Below are 17,393 nucleotides of genomic sequence, written 5' to 3'. Positions count from 1 at the left end.
CCCGCTGAGCCACCCAGGCTCCCCAAAACAAGATTTTCTTTAGAAAATATCTCAGATTTGAAGGACACAGGAGATTGAGCGGGTTGGTTAGTAAATATGGAGTCTGATGGACAGAATGGGTAAAGTTAAAACTCTTAAAGTAGAAGCTAATATTTACTTGCAATATAAAATTGTCCAAGTATCATCTTAATGTTTTATATGAATGATCTGATTTATTCCTCATCATTTATGCTCTACTTTCATACACTTTTCTGAATTATTTTGCAACATAATGATCACTACCATTTATTGAGTTACATACCAAGTGCCAAGCCCCTTCACTGCATTATCTCTAACCCTTACATGTACAGATAAAGATACTTACCATCCCCATTTGAGAGATGAGGCTCACAGAGATGCAGTAATTTGCTCATGGTTGCACAGCATGTCAGTGTTTGAACTAGGCATTGATTCAAGGTCCGTCTGATTCCCGACACTTACCTTCTGTTCTTCACGTGGCAGAGGTGCTGCTTTGTCATTTGTCATAAATGCATGCTTGGTGAAAACCATTTTAAAGGAAGGTTAGGAAAAGGAGAACAGAGCTGAGCTATTTCTAGGTTCCCTCTAGGATTTCTGTGGTGCAGCCTAAATGTTTAATGTTTATGGTAATGTGCACTGATTAATAGATTATAACACCTCCAAGATCTAGAAAGATATGATATATGTAACAGTTTCCACTACATGGCTTACGTTTGCTATTAATAATTGTTTTTGCCTTTGAGATTAAAAAAAACAACTTTGTTTTGAAAGGAAATCGTTCGTTAGCATTCTAGAATGGCCTATTGAAAATCAAGCCCCTTGGCACAAATTAATGAAGTGTGTGTTAGTGAATGTCTTATAAATGTAGTGTGATGTTTTCTGTTTTCTCTCTTATGCTCTTGTTTCTTTTCACAGCATGCATGACAGACTATACAGAAGAATCTGGGACTTTTACTTCTCCAAACTTCCCCAATAATTACCCCAACAACTGGAAATGCATTTATAGGATCACGGTGGAAACCAGCCAACAGATTGCATTGCACTTTACAAACTTCTCCTTGGAGGAGGCCATTGGTGGAGAGTGCATAGCAGATTTTGTGGAAATCAGGTAAGCACCTTTATTTTATCACCTTTTTCCTTATTTGTTTTCATTCATAGTCTTTCCTGGAAAAGTTAAGGAAAACGCATGGAAATTCTCTGTAAAGCTCCCCGTTGTGCTCTTTCTTGCAAGATACAAAGTTTGTCATGTGGAGCCCGACTTCACAGAAGAAAAACAGAAAATTGCCTAAGATTCAGTGGTTATTTTGAAGTGATTATTTTATGGGGAATATTTGAAAATAAACTCTAGATTTTATTTGGGCAGAGTAAACAGATGTACTACTCCTCTGAAATTAGATACTTGCAATTATTGAATACCTACTTTCTTTCTTTTTTCCTTTCTTTTTTATTTTTTTAAACAAGCATTTAAAAAAATGGTTTTAATGTTTACTTATTTTTGAGAGGGGGGAAGGGGCAGAGAGAGAGAGAGACAGAGAGAGACAGAGGATCCAAAGTAGATTGTACACTAAGAGTGGAGAGCCCCATGTGGGGCTTTAACTCCCCGACTGTGGATGTGACCTGAACCAAAGTCAGACCCCTCACTGACTGAGCTACCAAGGTGTCCCGGAATACCTACTTTCTTTATGGAAAATCAATTTAGAATTTAAGGCTGTTTTTTGTCCATTTGGTATAATCGTATCCAAAAAAATGATGATAAGAACCGTAATGTTTTCACCAAGTTTTTTTGTGTTCAAATAATAAAAGTCTAGGCTTGTGAATTTCAGTGTGAGAACTTTTTTCTTTAATGCTTTGGTATTTAGAGAAAATGAATTTAAAAAGTTATATTTGCAGTAAAGGTAAGTTGACCTGTATATTGCCATCTATGCAGATCATTTTACATAGAAATAAATTAGGCTTTGTACACACACAACTTGGTGTGTATTTATTTCAGATTTTTATTTGACCTTTCAAAAGCCTAGAGTATTATACTTTTATAATAAACTTTATTCTATAATGTGAGGTATGGTACTAAAATAAATCAGAGTTGTATCATATCATGGCAAAATAACGTAATTTTCTTGATTTATAATAACTAATCATTAGATTTGAATGTTGAGTGAGTCCTTTTTTTTTATGCTTGAAAAAGCTACAGATTACAAAGTAGATTTAAGACCCTAAAAGTCCTTGGGGAAGAATTATTTTCAAAATGTTGCTAAATATGTCAAATACAACATTAAATTTGAAAAAATTCAAGTTAGAAGACAAACATTTAAGTTTTCTCTGTAAAATGAAGCAACATTTGTTTATACTGTTAATAATTATGATCTCTTTATCCCATGTTCTCTGACACATTTACCAGATGCTTCATTTGAGAGAGAGAAGATTAAACTCTTCCTCTCAGCTTGAGATTGGTTATATAAAATGTTGTGCAAACCATAAATGATGTTCTTTATTAAGCTACTCAAATGTTTTTAATCAGGTGAAAAATTGAAGACTTGAAATTGTGATTTAGAGTATTTTTAAGAAAAGTGGACCGACCTAAACTGATCTGTTTGCAGTCTCAAAGTTCAAATAATATTAAATGTTTATACAGTAATATTATCAGTGATGAGTAAATGACCGCGTCTGTGTCTTGCCCCAGAGATGGAGGCAGTGAAAGTTCACCACCCCTGGGAAAATACTGCGGCTCAAATCCACCTCCAAGAATCATCTCTCATAGTAACAAACTATGGTTAAAATTTAAGAGTGACTTCTTTGGCTCAGCATCTGGATTCTCAGCTTACTGGGATGGATCGTTAACAGGTAAGTGGCCAAGAGCTGTCTTTTATTGGAGAGTCCAGTCTGACTGGTTTCTTGATTCTTAGACTGCCATGCTGTTATCCATTTTTTTTTCCTAGCTATATTTTATCATTACTGTTTATACTAAACTTAAACACTGAAAATATTCCTGAATAACAGCGCTGTTTGGGTTTTGATGTGGAGGACAAAGTAAGGGGAAATATCCTTGTTTCGTGGTATATTACCTCAAGCTGGTGGTCTTGGTTAAGAGAAGGAAAGGACATTGACAGGGGCTAGCCACTCTTTGGTGACGCAGTCTTGTTTTGCGACCTGGTTAAAAGGAGAGTAACAGTAGCCCCAGTTGGATATAGACAGGAAGATTCCATTTTACCATAAGGAAAAGGAAATGTGTCACCTGGTCTCTTTCTCCTGTAGGTTGTGGGGGTAATCTCACCACCCCCACTGGCATGTTCATATCTCCCAACTACCCGATGCCCTACTACCACAGCTCCGAATGCTATTGGTGGTTGAAATCCAACCACGGCAGCCCATTTGAGCTGGAATTTGAAGACTTTCACTTGGAGTACCACCCAAACTGTACTTCAGATTATCTGGCCGTATGTATAGAGTTCAGTTGTTTCCTTCACTGCTCCCATCTCACCCACACACATAAATGCATTTATTTTTATCTTTGAAATTCGGGAAAGGAGAACATTTAAAACATCCACATAAAAAACTTAAAAGAAGAAATAAAAAGAAAATTTGATGAAAATGACAGCCCTCTGAATATGGCATGTATTACTGAATAGCTTGTAAGTATTTAAAATATATTGAATATGAACTGTTAAGAGATGGTTAAAATCTCCCCAGAGGGGTTATGAGCTCTATCATTATTACCTATGTAATTTATATATATGCACTGAAAATTAGCCATGTAGAGGACTATACTGGTAATTGGAGAAGGTACTTGATGTCATCAAGGTGGGACTTTTTATAGTAGCAGCAACTGACCCTTGTCCATTAAAAAAAAAATCTGAATAAAAAAATGCATTAGAATGTCACAAATTATGAACTATGAAATAAAAAAGCAAGGAGAACTACTGATAACAGCTATGGTCTCAAAAATAGGTGTTAGTCTTTCATTTTTAATCTCCAGATTTCAGCCTGGGTTCCCATCCTTCCCTCCATACACAGCCCTGTCTAAGTGGCTCAAGTTCATGGTCCAAGTTTATAGACATTTAAATAGAATTTTTAAAGAAAAAGAGGTTAGAGTGGGAGAGAACCAAAGCATAAGAGACTCTTAAAAACTGAGAACAAACTGAGGGTTGATGGGGGGTGGGAGGGAGGGGAGGGTGGGTGATGGGTATTGAGGAGGGCACCTTTTGGGATGAGCACTGGGTGTTGTATGGAAACCAATTTGACAATAAATTTCATATATTGAAAAAAAATAGAAAAAAAGATATTGTGATTCAGGGCTATTCTTGTGTTCTGTCATGTATTTCTTGTATTTTTATGTATTTCTTCCCCACTTTTTAAGAGGTAGAGTCTTTTATTTTTTAAAAAAATGTTTTTTCAACGTTTATTTATTTTTGGGACAGAGAGACACAGAGCATGAACGGGGGAGGGGCAGAGAGAGAGGGAGACACAGAATCGGAAACAGGCTCCAGGCTCCGAGCCATCAGCCCAGAGCCTGACGCGGGGCTCGAACTCACGGACCGCGAGATCGTGACCTGGCTGAAGTCGGATGCTTAACCGACTGCGCCACCCAGGCGCCCCAAGAGGTAGAGTCTTTTAGATGATGTTTATAGCCATGGTCATCTGACATTTAAAATGTTTCATTAAAGGTATATGATGGCTCAAGTACCAGTTCTCATTTGCTCAGTCAGCTTTGTGGGGATGAAACACCGCCTCTCATCCGTTCTAGTGGAGACAGCATGTTTTTAAAACTCAGAACAGATGAAGGTCAACAAGGAGGTGGCTTCCTGGCCAAATACCGGCAGAGTAAGTATGTAGACTGGCTGGCTAGTGCCCGTAGTGGGTCTTCAATTTCCTGATAATGAAACAGACTGAAATAAGTATAACCCATTGGATTGAGCAATTGAAATAAATCTTTGCTCCTTATGAGAAAGATTTAATTCTATTTGAGAGAAAAATGCTTAGCATTAAATGTAATGCCATAAACAAAAGCGTGTGGTAAGCTCTAGAAAATAGAGTATTTAATATGCCGGGAGAGTTGCCATTCAGTTAAAGATCAGTGTAACAGGTTAACGGCTAATGGGTTTTCATTTGTATCAAACATTACAGTCTTCTAATTAGACATTCCACTGCACGTAGCATCTCCCACACTTTGGGCTTTTTTGTTGTTGTTGTTTTTGTTTGTTTGTTTGTTTGTTTTTGGTTTTTCTTTTGGTCTTGTACATCAAAAGTTACCTTAATTTTTATTAAGGGAAACTGCAGTTCTTGTAAGTCATATGGAGAATAAGCACATTCTTTACCGTGGAAAAATCCGGTCATTGTAGAGATGCCATTTTAAAATCTACTTTCCTGTGAGGCAACATGGTAGAATTAAAGGAATATTGCACAAAGAATCGAGGACCCCAGGGGTTTGTCCCTGGCCCCTGACCCCTGAGAAGGTCACTTTTCCATGGGGTTCTATGATTTCTTCTCTTAAAAAAGGAGATTAAATAAGGCCATTATGAAATCTCCCTTCTAGTTCTAGAATTTAATACATTCTAATGTTAGTTTCAAAGTGGACATTTAAGAAGAGTTTCCTTGAATTGTTATTTAGTAAACACTTGTGTTTTTGAAAGCGCAGTACCTTCCCCACTAAACCTAAATGTATCCATATTTTGACACAGTTACCTAAAAATAGAATTGAAAGTCTTGAGATCTAAAGGGAACATACAATATCCCTTTGAATTAGTTGAAGGCATATTAATGTTTGACCTTGACTAGGTGTGATTTTGAAAATATTCACATTCACCTACATTTGGGGTTAGGCTGAATTCTATATAGTTTTGAAAACTGAGTTTTAATTATGAAAAACTTTATTCTGGAGAAATCCATCAAGTATATGAAAAACTCTCCTAAATTTTCTCAGGGATGCATTTTTTTGGTTGAGCATATAATCATTTCTCTAATTTTATTATTGCTGTGCTAATTTGTTTCTTGCTTATAGTCAGATTGTTTATTAAGGATTCCTCCCTTTTATTCCCCTGATATTTTATTTTCCCTCATAATTTCAGAACACTGAAGGAGTAACTCAGTGCAGTTGGGATATATGTCCTTAAAGGCAAAAATCAGAGCTAACCAGTGAGGTTTTCTGTAAAATTTGCCATTTGAAATTGGAGGTTTGCAGACAGAATAATTTCTGAGCACAGAGAGCAGCCATATGGCTTAGGCGAGTATATTTTCCTCTGCCCTGACTTGTCACTGAGGAACACGATACCTCTGTGCTGCATAGCTGTAACTTCTCCCAGGCATCAAAACCCACAAAATTATTACTTAGAATTCCTTTGTGGACAAAAAGGTCACCTAAAGAGAAATAGCCTGAGTATTCCCTTGCTCCAGCAAAGGACTATTCTGAGGAGACACAAATGTATACTTTTCCATACCATAGTTTATCAACGCTGTCCTAGTCACCTGTCAGAAAAAGTATAGTAGCAGAAATGCATCTATGAACCACCTTTTTCAGAGACCATTTTTTCAATATAGTGTTTATCCTCTCGTTCTCTTTTATCACACATCATGGAGATAACATGGAAAAGGCTTAGGAAAAGGCATGTATATGCCTTGTTCAGGTCATTAATTTGGGCTGAATTTGGCACTGACTCCGGGGACCAGCCACCCCTAGAGGTACCTAGTACAGTTTTGGTGGAAAACTCAGCTGAGGAAAATACCAGCTTTTGGTATTTTCAAAATGGAAGCCTTTTTTTTTCAGAACTTGAGATGTTCATTTCTTCTTCCAATCCTTTACATTGCCTCTATTCGTTCTGGACTTCCTGATGACTCACCAGAGGAATAAGGGAGCCTTTATTGTGAATTTCATGCTGACTTCTGAATGTTCAACAAAGCCATGTTGTTGTCCGTTTTTAGCACTCACATAGAACTTTGTGTTTTTAAACCGTTGAATTTAAAGGTCAGGATTTCTGTTCTTTCAAACGTTAAAGTTAGAAAAACAGAAGCATAGAATATTTAATACACTTCTGTAAACAAATCAGACTGCACCCTGAGTAGTGCTGAGCTATCCTGGTTTTCACCAGTTCACAGGAATTGGATGCCTCTTTATGGGAATCGATGATTTTCATGGCACTTTAAACTTTCTGAGTTCATTTAAGTATTGTTTCTCATCTTTTCTAAATGGAGACTCACTGTAAAACGCTGTACTATGTATATAGACACACATATATACATTTGCATACACATTTGCATAACATACAAATATAAAATATATAAACTATATACTTTAACCTAGATCTTTTCCTAAAGGAAAATCTCACACATCTTGGGGCAATTATGAAAGACATGATAGTGGTTCTTAATAATCATGGGTGTTTTTTTTCAGCCTGTGAGAACGTGGTAATTGTGAACCGATCCTATGGCCTCTTAGAGAGTATACATTATCCAAATCCCTATTCTGACAATCAGCGTTGTAACTGGACCATCCAAGCGACAGCGGGCAACACGGTGAATTATACATTTTTAGCATTTGAGTTGGAAACTCACACAAACTGCTCCACAGACTACTTAGAGGTATGTATTCTGAACCTAAATAAGTTACTGCATCTTCAGATTCAGGTAGGCAAGCCAAACTCTTGTGCTTCATAGAACTGAATCTCCAACCCTGCCCTACACATCTGTGATATGCCAACCACCTGTGGTATTTGAACAGGTATATTTTGTGTCACTTTCACTGCATCATATTAATACTAAGGATATTTAATCCACTAAATTATATACACAAAGGATTATCTATATTTTTAGGTTTCAACGTAACTTCTGGACTGATTGACCTCATGTTATTTAAATAATCCCAGACGTAAAAGAATAACTTCTATTTTTTGTTACTTTTGTTCCCTATAAACAGGAGATCAGAAAATGTTTGAGTGCCATGGCTTTATTTAATAACGAATTTGCCCGATAACTAGAAATCATGATTTGATTCTTGTTTTTATTTTTAAACTTCAGTTCATTTTTCTTTTGGTAAAACAGAAATTTCTATTTGTTACAATAATGACCACCTGTGGCATTTATTCAACTCTGTATACAATGCTATTCAATGAAACTTGCTTGAAAATTGGCCAACCCAAAATATCAGGTAATCTGCTGTTTTTACAATAAGATGTTTTATTTATAAAAGATTTTTTGCTGATTTGCGTATGTGGCTTTTTAGGGCTACAGATTGAAACGTTAGGGACCTACTTGTTTTACTTTATTAATGTAACTATGCATTCATATATAAAATTTTATGGCTTATAAACTATTATATTAATTTAGAAATGATCGTTTCTGCTTTTACACTTCGTAAAACAATTTGGAGCCACTGACATATATTTTGACGTCAAGTTTTCATCATTAATAAAATCCCTTTTGAGCCCATCTAAAATACCATCATTATATCCATTGACATTGTGTATAATACTTTTGAATCACATATGAGGTTTTCACTAAAAATCTTTTCTTGAGTGACAAGTACTCACTCTGCTAACATTATGAAATTCCCCTCATTCCCTCTGTGCCACCTAGTGACTTAGTGGGTTTCTGGGTTTTTTTTAAGCTTATTTATTTATTTTGAGAGAGAAAGGGAGAGAGAGGGAGAGAACACCCGAGAGGAGCAGAGAGAGTGAAAGAGAGAGAATCCCACATAGATTCTGCACTTGTAACTTTAAGGACATAGTCTTAGGAAAACTTCATCCTTGTAAAAGTTTCTTAACCTTCTTTTCACCAGTTCTTTAAAAAAATTAGCACTGATTGAGGCTGTTTGAGGTTAACATAACTTTTCCAAATAGCCCCTTTGTTTTTCAAAACAGATAGTTTTGAAATCGCAGCCATGGTGCTTACCCATTAGAAAGTTATATTTACTAGTATTCAAAGGAAGTATGATATAACATCAAACTTACAAACATGAACTTGACAATGGTTTTAAAGTCATCTTTCTTCATCTAGTGTTCGGATGGTCTTCACAGGCTTAATAACGGCATGGTTGTCTCACTCCGTTTACCTGGAGTAGCCATCCTTTTATTTTCTTCACGTGGTAAGATCTTGTGCATTCTGTAGAGAAAATGGAAATTTGCTCGCAAAGCCCCTTGCTCATACTTCAAACACAGCAAGTTACCTTACCACATTTTTACCAGTTGTGATGGTGCCCACATGTTCTACTGGACTATGAGCTTTTTGAAGGTGTGAGCCGTCTTCTACTGAATTTGTGACCCAGGCATTGATTATGGATTTGGGAACCTATAGGAATCCAGTGAGCTCACTATAACTTGAATATCACTGCCATATATTAGCATCAGCCTGACGATAGCTGTTAATTAATGAGAAAGGACTGAATTCCAAACTGAACTTTTTCTCCATTTCCTACACATTCACCGCAGTTCTACTACTTTGAGCACAAAGCAAAAGACAAGTCATGGTCTTGGAGAGCGCTGTGTGCATAAGCACATGTTAGGCACCGTAGCAGTGATTTGATAAAAGTACAATGGAGGAAGCTGCGGGGGGGAGGGGGGGGAGAAGGGGGGAAGCTTCCAACCTGGACCTTAAAGGAAGCTTTAGAAGAAAGAATGGGGAGAAAATGAGATGAAATGTTTCCAGGGACTGGACTCCACCTCTTCGGGCTTACTTGAAGATGGAAAGGTAACAGAAAGGCCCATCAGATAATTTTTGGAAGTGTTTGAAAACCATCAACCAAAAAATGCCTCTTCCAACAACCACAGAGCCACTAATTAAAGGCCCTTCATCGATGACGTGAGAGATATGCCATTTATCTTGTGCAACACTGATGGTGAAAGCAGCAAAAGCACAGAATGAGAACCAAAAGCTCAGCACAGGCTTCCAAAGAATGACAGTGTTGCCAGAGGGAGGAGATTTTTTTCCGCTTCTGTAAGCCAAGGGGCAAGGTCAGAGCTATTGCTACAATGGCTGGTCTATGATGAAAATTTTAAAAGCACAAATAACCACTTAAGAAGAGAAAAGCCACAAACACAAAATCTAGTTTCCATTAATTTAATAACTTGTAGTTAAAGGGTTTTTCAAGTAACTGAGCCAGGTCCCAGCTGAGTGACTGTTACTGCAGCCAGAATTGAGTTATTTTGAATCAATAAAGCTGAGATTATGGAAGGACTCGATTAGGTGCTGGTCGGACATTGTGCCCAACCTTGCTGAGGGGTGTGGGTTGGTAGAGAGCCCATTGGGAAGCTAAACCATCCTTTATTATTTGTCCTCTGGGCAAAACAAAATGATTCAGATTTGGAAATTAAACATTCAATGGGAGGAAGGGTCACTTGCCTAAAGGAATAAATAAGACCATACTGTCCATGCAGTTATGGGAAGTCAACCTTAAGGATTCTTTGTGCATCCCACAACTTGATTTCACTTCTTAATTTTTATGCTGAGTCTGAGTCTCTGCACAGAGGAGGAGATTTCTAATAGCTGATTGAGTGTAGAAATGAAAGTGATGGGTTTGGGAGACAACAGCACAGAGATGTGCAGGAAGGTCAGAGCCTGTATTAAGTCGACAGGGAGCATGTGTTCGTGGCGTGTAGAGGAAAGAGGGAAACTCTGAGGTGGTTGTGCCATGGAGGCTAAGGGCAGAGAGTATAAAGAAGGTGACAGTGATCAACAAGGGGGAGAGGCTCCCCAGGGGTCAAGGGGGATCTCAGGGTTAAGAAGTGTCCCGTGGAGATCACTGTGACTCCACGCAAAGTGATGTTTGGGGGGAGGGGGAGCAAGAGTGGGACCACAGTACGAAGAAGCGCAAAGGGCAGAGAGTGAGCGTAGACAGAGGTTTAAGTCCATGAATTCACTGTCTGAGTTCTCTCAAGGAAATGGCATTAAGTCCTAGCTTCTTTCTCCAGTCCTCATCCTACATTTCCCTAACTCGTTCTCATGAGGCAAGCTCTCAGAAGACACCCTCCTCTGCATTTTGTCTTGTATGTCAGTGTCTCTTCTAATGTGGCCCCGGGTTAGATTCAACACTCCAGTGAAGCTGGCCAGGGTCAAGTCTGCTGGGACTGTATTATCTGGCTCATATACTTCTGGTGTTGTACGTAGGCTGAGGTTACACGGGCTTATTGTTAGTCAAGTTATAATATTGGACTATATGAATACCTGTATTCTCCAGGTCACTTTTATACGAACTGTAATGGCTTCAGAGCCATACATAGGATATCATTCCTACTAAATTACATTTGACTATTTTGCCTGCGAATTGAACTCATTATGATCCTTCTAAACCCCGCTTCTTTGGTCTGTAAATTATCCATTTGCATATAGACTTACTGGCCTCTGGCCTACTAGTTCTTCAAAAGTAGTTGATAAAAATGTCAAAAAAGATGGCGCCTGTTTCAAATACTCCAAAATGACATCTTTCTTTGGTAAGATGATGTATTGTTGGACACTTCTGGGATAGCACTATTCAAACAACTTGATAATAGTAATTGCTGACCTCTCTTGAACACTTACTATTTGCTAGGTAATTATTACAGCAACCTTATAATGTAAGATATATTACCCCATTTGACAGGTGAGACAGTTGAGGCAAATGTCCACAGTCATAAACATTAGAGGTGTTGAAGTTGGGCTTTCTACCGGCCCTGTGGCACGGCCAATGCTTTTAGTTATGACACTGCACACCCTCTCTGTATACACTCACAATTTTCTGTCACCTTCAGAGATGACACGAGGAGATGTCCATGGAGCCCGTAGATTTACCATAATACTGTCACAGAGAGAAGTCTATATTATTTTAGGACACTTCTTCATAGATAAGCACTGGTCATTTATTATAATCACCTTTTTTTTTGCTACATAGTGACAAACTATTTTTAGTGTCCAATTTAGAATTTTTCCAAAAAATGCTGTCAATCTTATGAGATTCTAGAATAAATCTTTTCTTCAGTTTGGAAGTTGAAACATTTTCCTTGAGACCTCTGGCCATTCTACTATTTTTCATTGTTGTGTTTTATGCTCTTGGTTGCAGATACACACTTGAACTAAACCATTAGAATTGTGAAAGGGTTGTCCTCTGAGGAAAGTAAAAAGCCTCATGACCCAGGATAAACTAAGAAGCTGGAAAAGGGCAGGAACAAAAGCAGCTTAGTGGCCTCTCCTTGCACATGTATACTCCATTTCAATCTGTCTTCCCAAAAGCTTCCTCTGCTTTTCTGCAGCCTCAGAACTTTACCTTCAATATGGCCACCCCAGCCATGACTCCACATGACCATTTGCCTCGAGCTCTTACAACCAACTAGGCTTCCCCTTGGTGACCAGTTACCAGCACGGAGGTCTCATATTTTTTTTTAATGTTTATTTATTTATTTTTGAGAGAGAGAGAGAGAGAGAGAAGAAGAAGAAGAAGAAGAAGCAGGGGAGGGGCAGGGAGCAAGGGAGAGAGAGAATCCCAAGCAGGTTCCATGCTATCAGTGCATGCAGAGCCTGACATGGGGCTCAGTCTCATGAACTGTGATATCATGACCTGAGCTAAGAGTCAGATGCTTAACCAACTGGGCCATCCAGGTGCCCCGGGGTCTCATCTTTTTGAGCCTGACAGTAAAGGCATGGATCTGGCCCACTTGTGGATGCATGCCCCTCTGGGCAGTATGACCGGCTCTGGCCAGGAGAAGTGAAGTCCAGTCCTCTGGCCAGTGTGGCTCATAGATTGTGTGTGGGGGCATGGTTTCTGCTGGCATGTTAAAACATTTCTTAACACTCATAAATTCAGTAAGGTTACACAATTAATTTGTGGTAACTATACCTTTTTGTAGTGCAAGATATAATTCAATCAAGCCCAAAAAATTCATTTAAAGGAATTGACTGCCTTATCACGTAAATTGGATCTCATTGTCTCTTCGTCTAGTTTCAAAATTATACTAGATGTGTTTCTGTTTTCCCTTCATCACATTATGCTCTTTTCTGAAAGTGTCGATCCATTCATATTTTGATCTTTCATTTGCCCTAATCTTAGCTTTAGAAAGTAGACATTTTTTCTAACTGTGCAGTTTCCCAAAGTTGAGCCAATTTGTGTGCTCATAAAATGGTCAGAAAACTATATAAGCTCCATTGTTCCTTCTTAATTGATTTCTTCAGAGGTTTCCCTTTTTATTGCCCCAAAAGTTATTCCTGACTTTGTGGGCAGAATTTAATTTTATGAGAATTTGTCATCTGTGTTGAATTTTCTTTCTTTTCTCTATTGCTTCTCTTTTTTCTTTAATTTTGAATTGTTTTGGTCCATGAGCTCATATCTCCTTTTGAAGCTAGACTCCCTAAAACCTTAGGCCCATGGCTGGTATAGTCAGTATCACAGTCTCCAGGGACATCGATCAGTGTCTCCTAGTGTTTTTTTTTTTTTTCAACGTTTATTTATTTTTTGGGACAGAGAGAGACAGAGCATGAATGGGGGAGGGGCAGAGAGAGAGAGACACACAGAATTGGAAACAGGCTCCAGGCTCCGAGCCATCAGCCCAGAGCCCGACGCGGGGCTCGAACTCACGGACCGCAAGATCGTGACCTGGCTGAAGTTGGACGCTTAACCGACTGCGCCACCCAGGCGCCCCTCTCCTAGTGTTTTGTTCTACATTAACAACCACTTTTCTGCTGTCCAGAATTAATCCAGAGGAGCATTTCTCTTCACTGTTTACTTTACTTTTCGAGAGAGGAGAGCGTTTAAAGAATTCATCAAATTCCATGCTTTTTCCAGTTTAGACATCTGAGAGATGTCCAGATGGCTGAAATTATCTCCCCTTTGCCACCCCTGCGTGTCTCTTTGCGCTGCACTAGTGTCCACATATTTCCTTGGGAACAAATTGGAATCTCTCCTGAGGAAGAAGCCCATGTGAAGGTGAAGCCCCTGTAACTGGCTGCATTCCAGAGTCACTTGGAGATCTTGTTAGAAAAACATATTCCTAGACCTCACCCCAGACCTACTTAACCAAAGTCTCCGGGAATCTCACTAGAGACCTCACCACTGCCCCCACCCCCCACCCCTACCTCCCCACCCCCCCCACCCACCGAGCTCTTGGGCCAGCACTTGAGATCACTGTCTGCAGCCCACTTTGACTCTGACAGCACATTTTACCCTCACTTCAAAGCTCTCTTCGGGGAGTTATAAATATTTTTAATAGGTATCTACTTAATGTGTCCCTTCAAGTGCTATCATTGAATGTTTCTCTTTCAATAGGTCTTACTTGTCCATTCCTATAAGATGAATCACATCTTTTTCTCACCAAGACGCAGTGATACTATCATTATATTTATCTCATCATATAAAGACGTCAGCTTTACTTTGCGATTTTTGTGTTCTGATTCGAAACTTTTCTCCCCCACCCGTGTTTATTTGGCACCTTTGCCACTATCATCTTCCAGCTCATTTCTTTTTTTTTTTTTTTTTCTCCAGCTCGTTTCTGTATACCCTTCTGGTCCTTCCCCTTCTCAAATCCTCTTGATTATGTCAGTGACTTCTGTCCAATGCATTTCCCAGTCTTCATAAGATTGATGTTATCTCTTGCCAAATCCTCTCTCTGATGTCATCTTGTCCACCAGATGTTTATATTATTGTTAATTACACTCCAGTGTCCTCTTCCAATTACAAAATCATGCATTTCAAGCGAAAGAATGGACCCAAACTGGGTCTTCAAGTCCTACACTTGTGTTTTCTAAGTCTGCGGCCTGAGCCATGCAATTTTCCGTACCGCGACTGTGAAACACCAGGCCCGGGTGATATTGTGATTAGTTAAGGTAACACGAGCTGTTGTTATACGTTCTCAGATGCTTCGTGTACTACAAGTTTATTTCTCAGTTGTGTTGGAGAGCATGCATGTGTTCCTTGCCTTGCACATGGTGATTCAGGAACCCAGACAAAAGGGAAGTCGATTTGGGGAAGCCTTTATACCTCTCTCTGCCGCAAATGTCGATAGATGTTTTACAAATATCAGTTTGAGAAATGCTAAATTAAACACAGTCAAATAGGGGTTGTTGTTTTGTTCCGCATTTGCTGCGGTATGTCCTCAAGCCATACCACCCTAAATATGCATTATTCATTCACATATCCATTCATCTGGTCATTCAAATACATTTCAGACACATAGACTGTGTCCCTTCCTTGTCTTCCCCGAGGAAGAATAACTTACCAAGTTCAAAGAGAAGTTGTGTTGGAGGAGCTGTCAGAGCTAACGCAGCCGCGAGTTCGAGTGGCAAAGGTAGAGTTTAATCCGTCATGTGCTCCTACAGTGGGATCCAGCACGAACCGCACTCCCTTCGCTTTGTAGGGAGGCGACTGGACGTTTTAAAGGGAGAATGAGGGAGCTGGGAGGGGGCAGCAGCCCGAGCACTCAGGGAAGTGAGAAATGACAAAAGGTTAGTCCGTGTCCTTGTGGCCAGGCCAGCTGCAGCATGCTGTTGGCTGCAGCCATGGGAGTTAGGATTCTGCCCTCCCACACAGACTGGGAGCCAGGGTCCCATCCTTCCCGAAGATTACATTTCAAAAGCATGGCTCTCAGATCTTGAGAAAGTACTCCTGAGTCCTAGGAGGCACACGTACATCTCAAAGGGACAGAGGAAGGATTCACACCTATAAGCCCTTTTTAGTAAGTGTTCTAAGAAAGGGTGGTCAGGGGCCCAGCCTCAGGTGTGGCTGGAACAAACCATCAATTCTTCCGGTTGCCTTGAGCTTTTCTCAGGCAGGCACTTTAAGCGGGGTAGGGGTCATCCTGGGGATGTGACCTTGAGCTGTTAGAAACCATGTTAGTGTTTAAGTCTTTTAATATGGGGGGCGTGAGTGGATGAAAGCACGTGTGCCCAGAGTCCTCATTTTTTGTAGGCCAAGGTTGAGGCCTAGTCAGGAAGAAGGTTCGGAGAGGCCTGGCTAGAGTCGAGCCCAGGAGAAAATCCTTGTCAGAACTGAAGGAAGTCCGGTGTGGCTGAGGCTGAGTGTGGGGCTTCTGGGTGGATGGGACCCTGCGAGCCAGCGAGCGAGCGAGCATAGCCCAGCACTGAGGGGGCATGAGGAGTTTCAGGGACCTCCCCTGGAGCAGCAAGAGGTCTTTCAGGAGTGTGAGCCTGAAACGGCCTGCTCAGATTGGCACCTTTAAAGACTGTGGCTTTAAGGGAAAATGGAAGGGAGGTGAAAGTAACTGTGGACATCCAGTGAGGGGGTCGCTGCAGCCCAGGCGAGAGAGAGAGAGAGAGAGAGAGAGAGAGAGAGAGAGAACCAGTTCCTTGCAAGCTGAGGAGGGAGAATGCGATACAAGGATTTGAGAGCACCGAGGAGGTAAAATCAGCAGAAGTGGACCAATGATTGGATGGGAGTGGGGCTGGTCCAGGCGAAGACAAGGCTGAGATATAATTAATGGTTCATCTCTTAAGACACTTGAGTTTCCTCTTGCTTTCTGTCTGCAGCTGGCGTCACTGATGCATTTGGCACTTCTCACAAAGGATAAATGATAAAGCCAACATTTTAGTCTGCTTACTTCACTCGAAGCTCTGTTAAATATAACAAAGAATATGTTGATTCCATTGACTAATGGAGTTTTGCATGTGATCATTATAATTTAGAAATTACTATTATTTCTTTAATGTGTATTTATTTTTGAGAGAGAGAGAGAGGGAGAGACAGACAGAGAGAGAGAGAGAGAGACAGAGAGTGGGGAAGGGACAGAGAGAGAGGAAGACACAGAATCCAAAGCAGGCTCCAGTCTCTGAGCTGTCAACACAGAGCCCGATGCAGGGCTCGAACCCACAAAACATGAGATCAAGACCTCAGCTGAAGTTGATCGCTTAACCGACTGAGCCACTCAGGTGTCCCTAGAAATTATTTTTAGTTTTCTCTATTATTACAGAGAATAAGGACTTTATTGTATCCTTGAATTTGACAATTCTTGTTTTAAAATATAATTACCCATGAAGAAAACATAAAGAAATTATTTTTGAGGACTTTAATTACTAAACTTCTACATGGCTCAGTTTCCAGAACTCTAAAATGCGGAGAACAGTATACCTACATTATAGAGCTGCTAGGAATTTTAAATTTAGGAAACATACGTGAAGGGTTTAGAATAATACTCCACTAATAAATATTACTTATTAAATGCTACTAAGTATTATTTATTATTATTTCAACATAAACACGATTTTGTGGATTAACTTTTGCTATCTAAAATATTTTGCAGTCTGTGCAAAGCTATGATTTCCAAAACAGCCTTCCCAGTTGTGATGAGGATAGATTGGTCCCATGTATTGAAAGCAGGGCTTCTGTCTCCTGGCCTCTCAGCTTTTCTACAAAAGCCATGGGAATTCTATATCTGAATCTAAGAAGTATGGTAGTCAGTATCCCACTTGCCAACAGG

The 17,393-nt window shown here is 39.7% G+C and overlaps 1 protein-coding gene across 1 annotated transcript in view; it reads left to right on the top strand.

Annotated features, from left to right (window-relative positions):
• The window catches only part of CUBN (cubilin), a 276,887-nt gene that overhangs the window by 76,125 nt on the left and 183,369 nt on the right, over positions 1-17,393 (top strand). The window contains exons 23-27 of the mRNA XM_047065967.1: positions 934-1,126; positions 2,699-2,859; positions 3,271-3,452; positions 4,680-4,836; positions 7,400-7,587. Of these exons, the coding sequence (XP_046921923.1) occupies positions 934-1,126; positions 2,699-2,859; positions 3,271-3,452; positions 4,680-4,836; positions 7,400-7,587 (881 nt within the window). The remainder of the gene's footprint in view (positions 1-933; positions 1,127-2,698; positions 2,860-3,270; positions 3,453-4,679; positions 4,837-7,399; positions 7,588-17,393) is intronic.

This window comes from Lynx rufus, unplaced genomic scaffold, assembly GCF_022079265.1.
Source record: "Lynx rufus isolate CCGP_SWC_20201006 ecotype Redwood Valley unplaced genomic scaffold, mLynRuf1.p SCAF_7, whole genome shotgun sequence".
Classification (NCBI taxonomy): Eukaryota; Metazoa; Chordata; class Mammalia; order Carnivora; family Felidae; genus Lynx; species Lynx rufus.
Note: the sequence above shows the minus strand (reverse complement) of the source record. Positions and strands in the feature narration are given on the sequence as shown.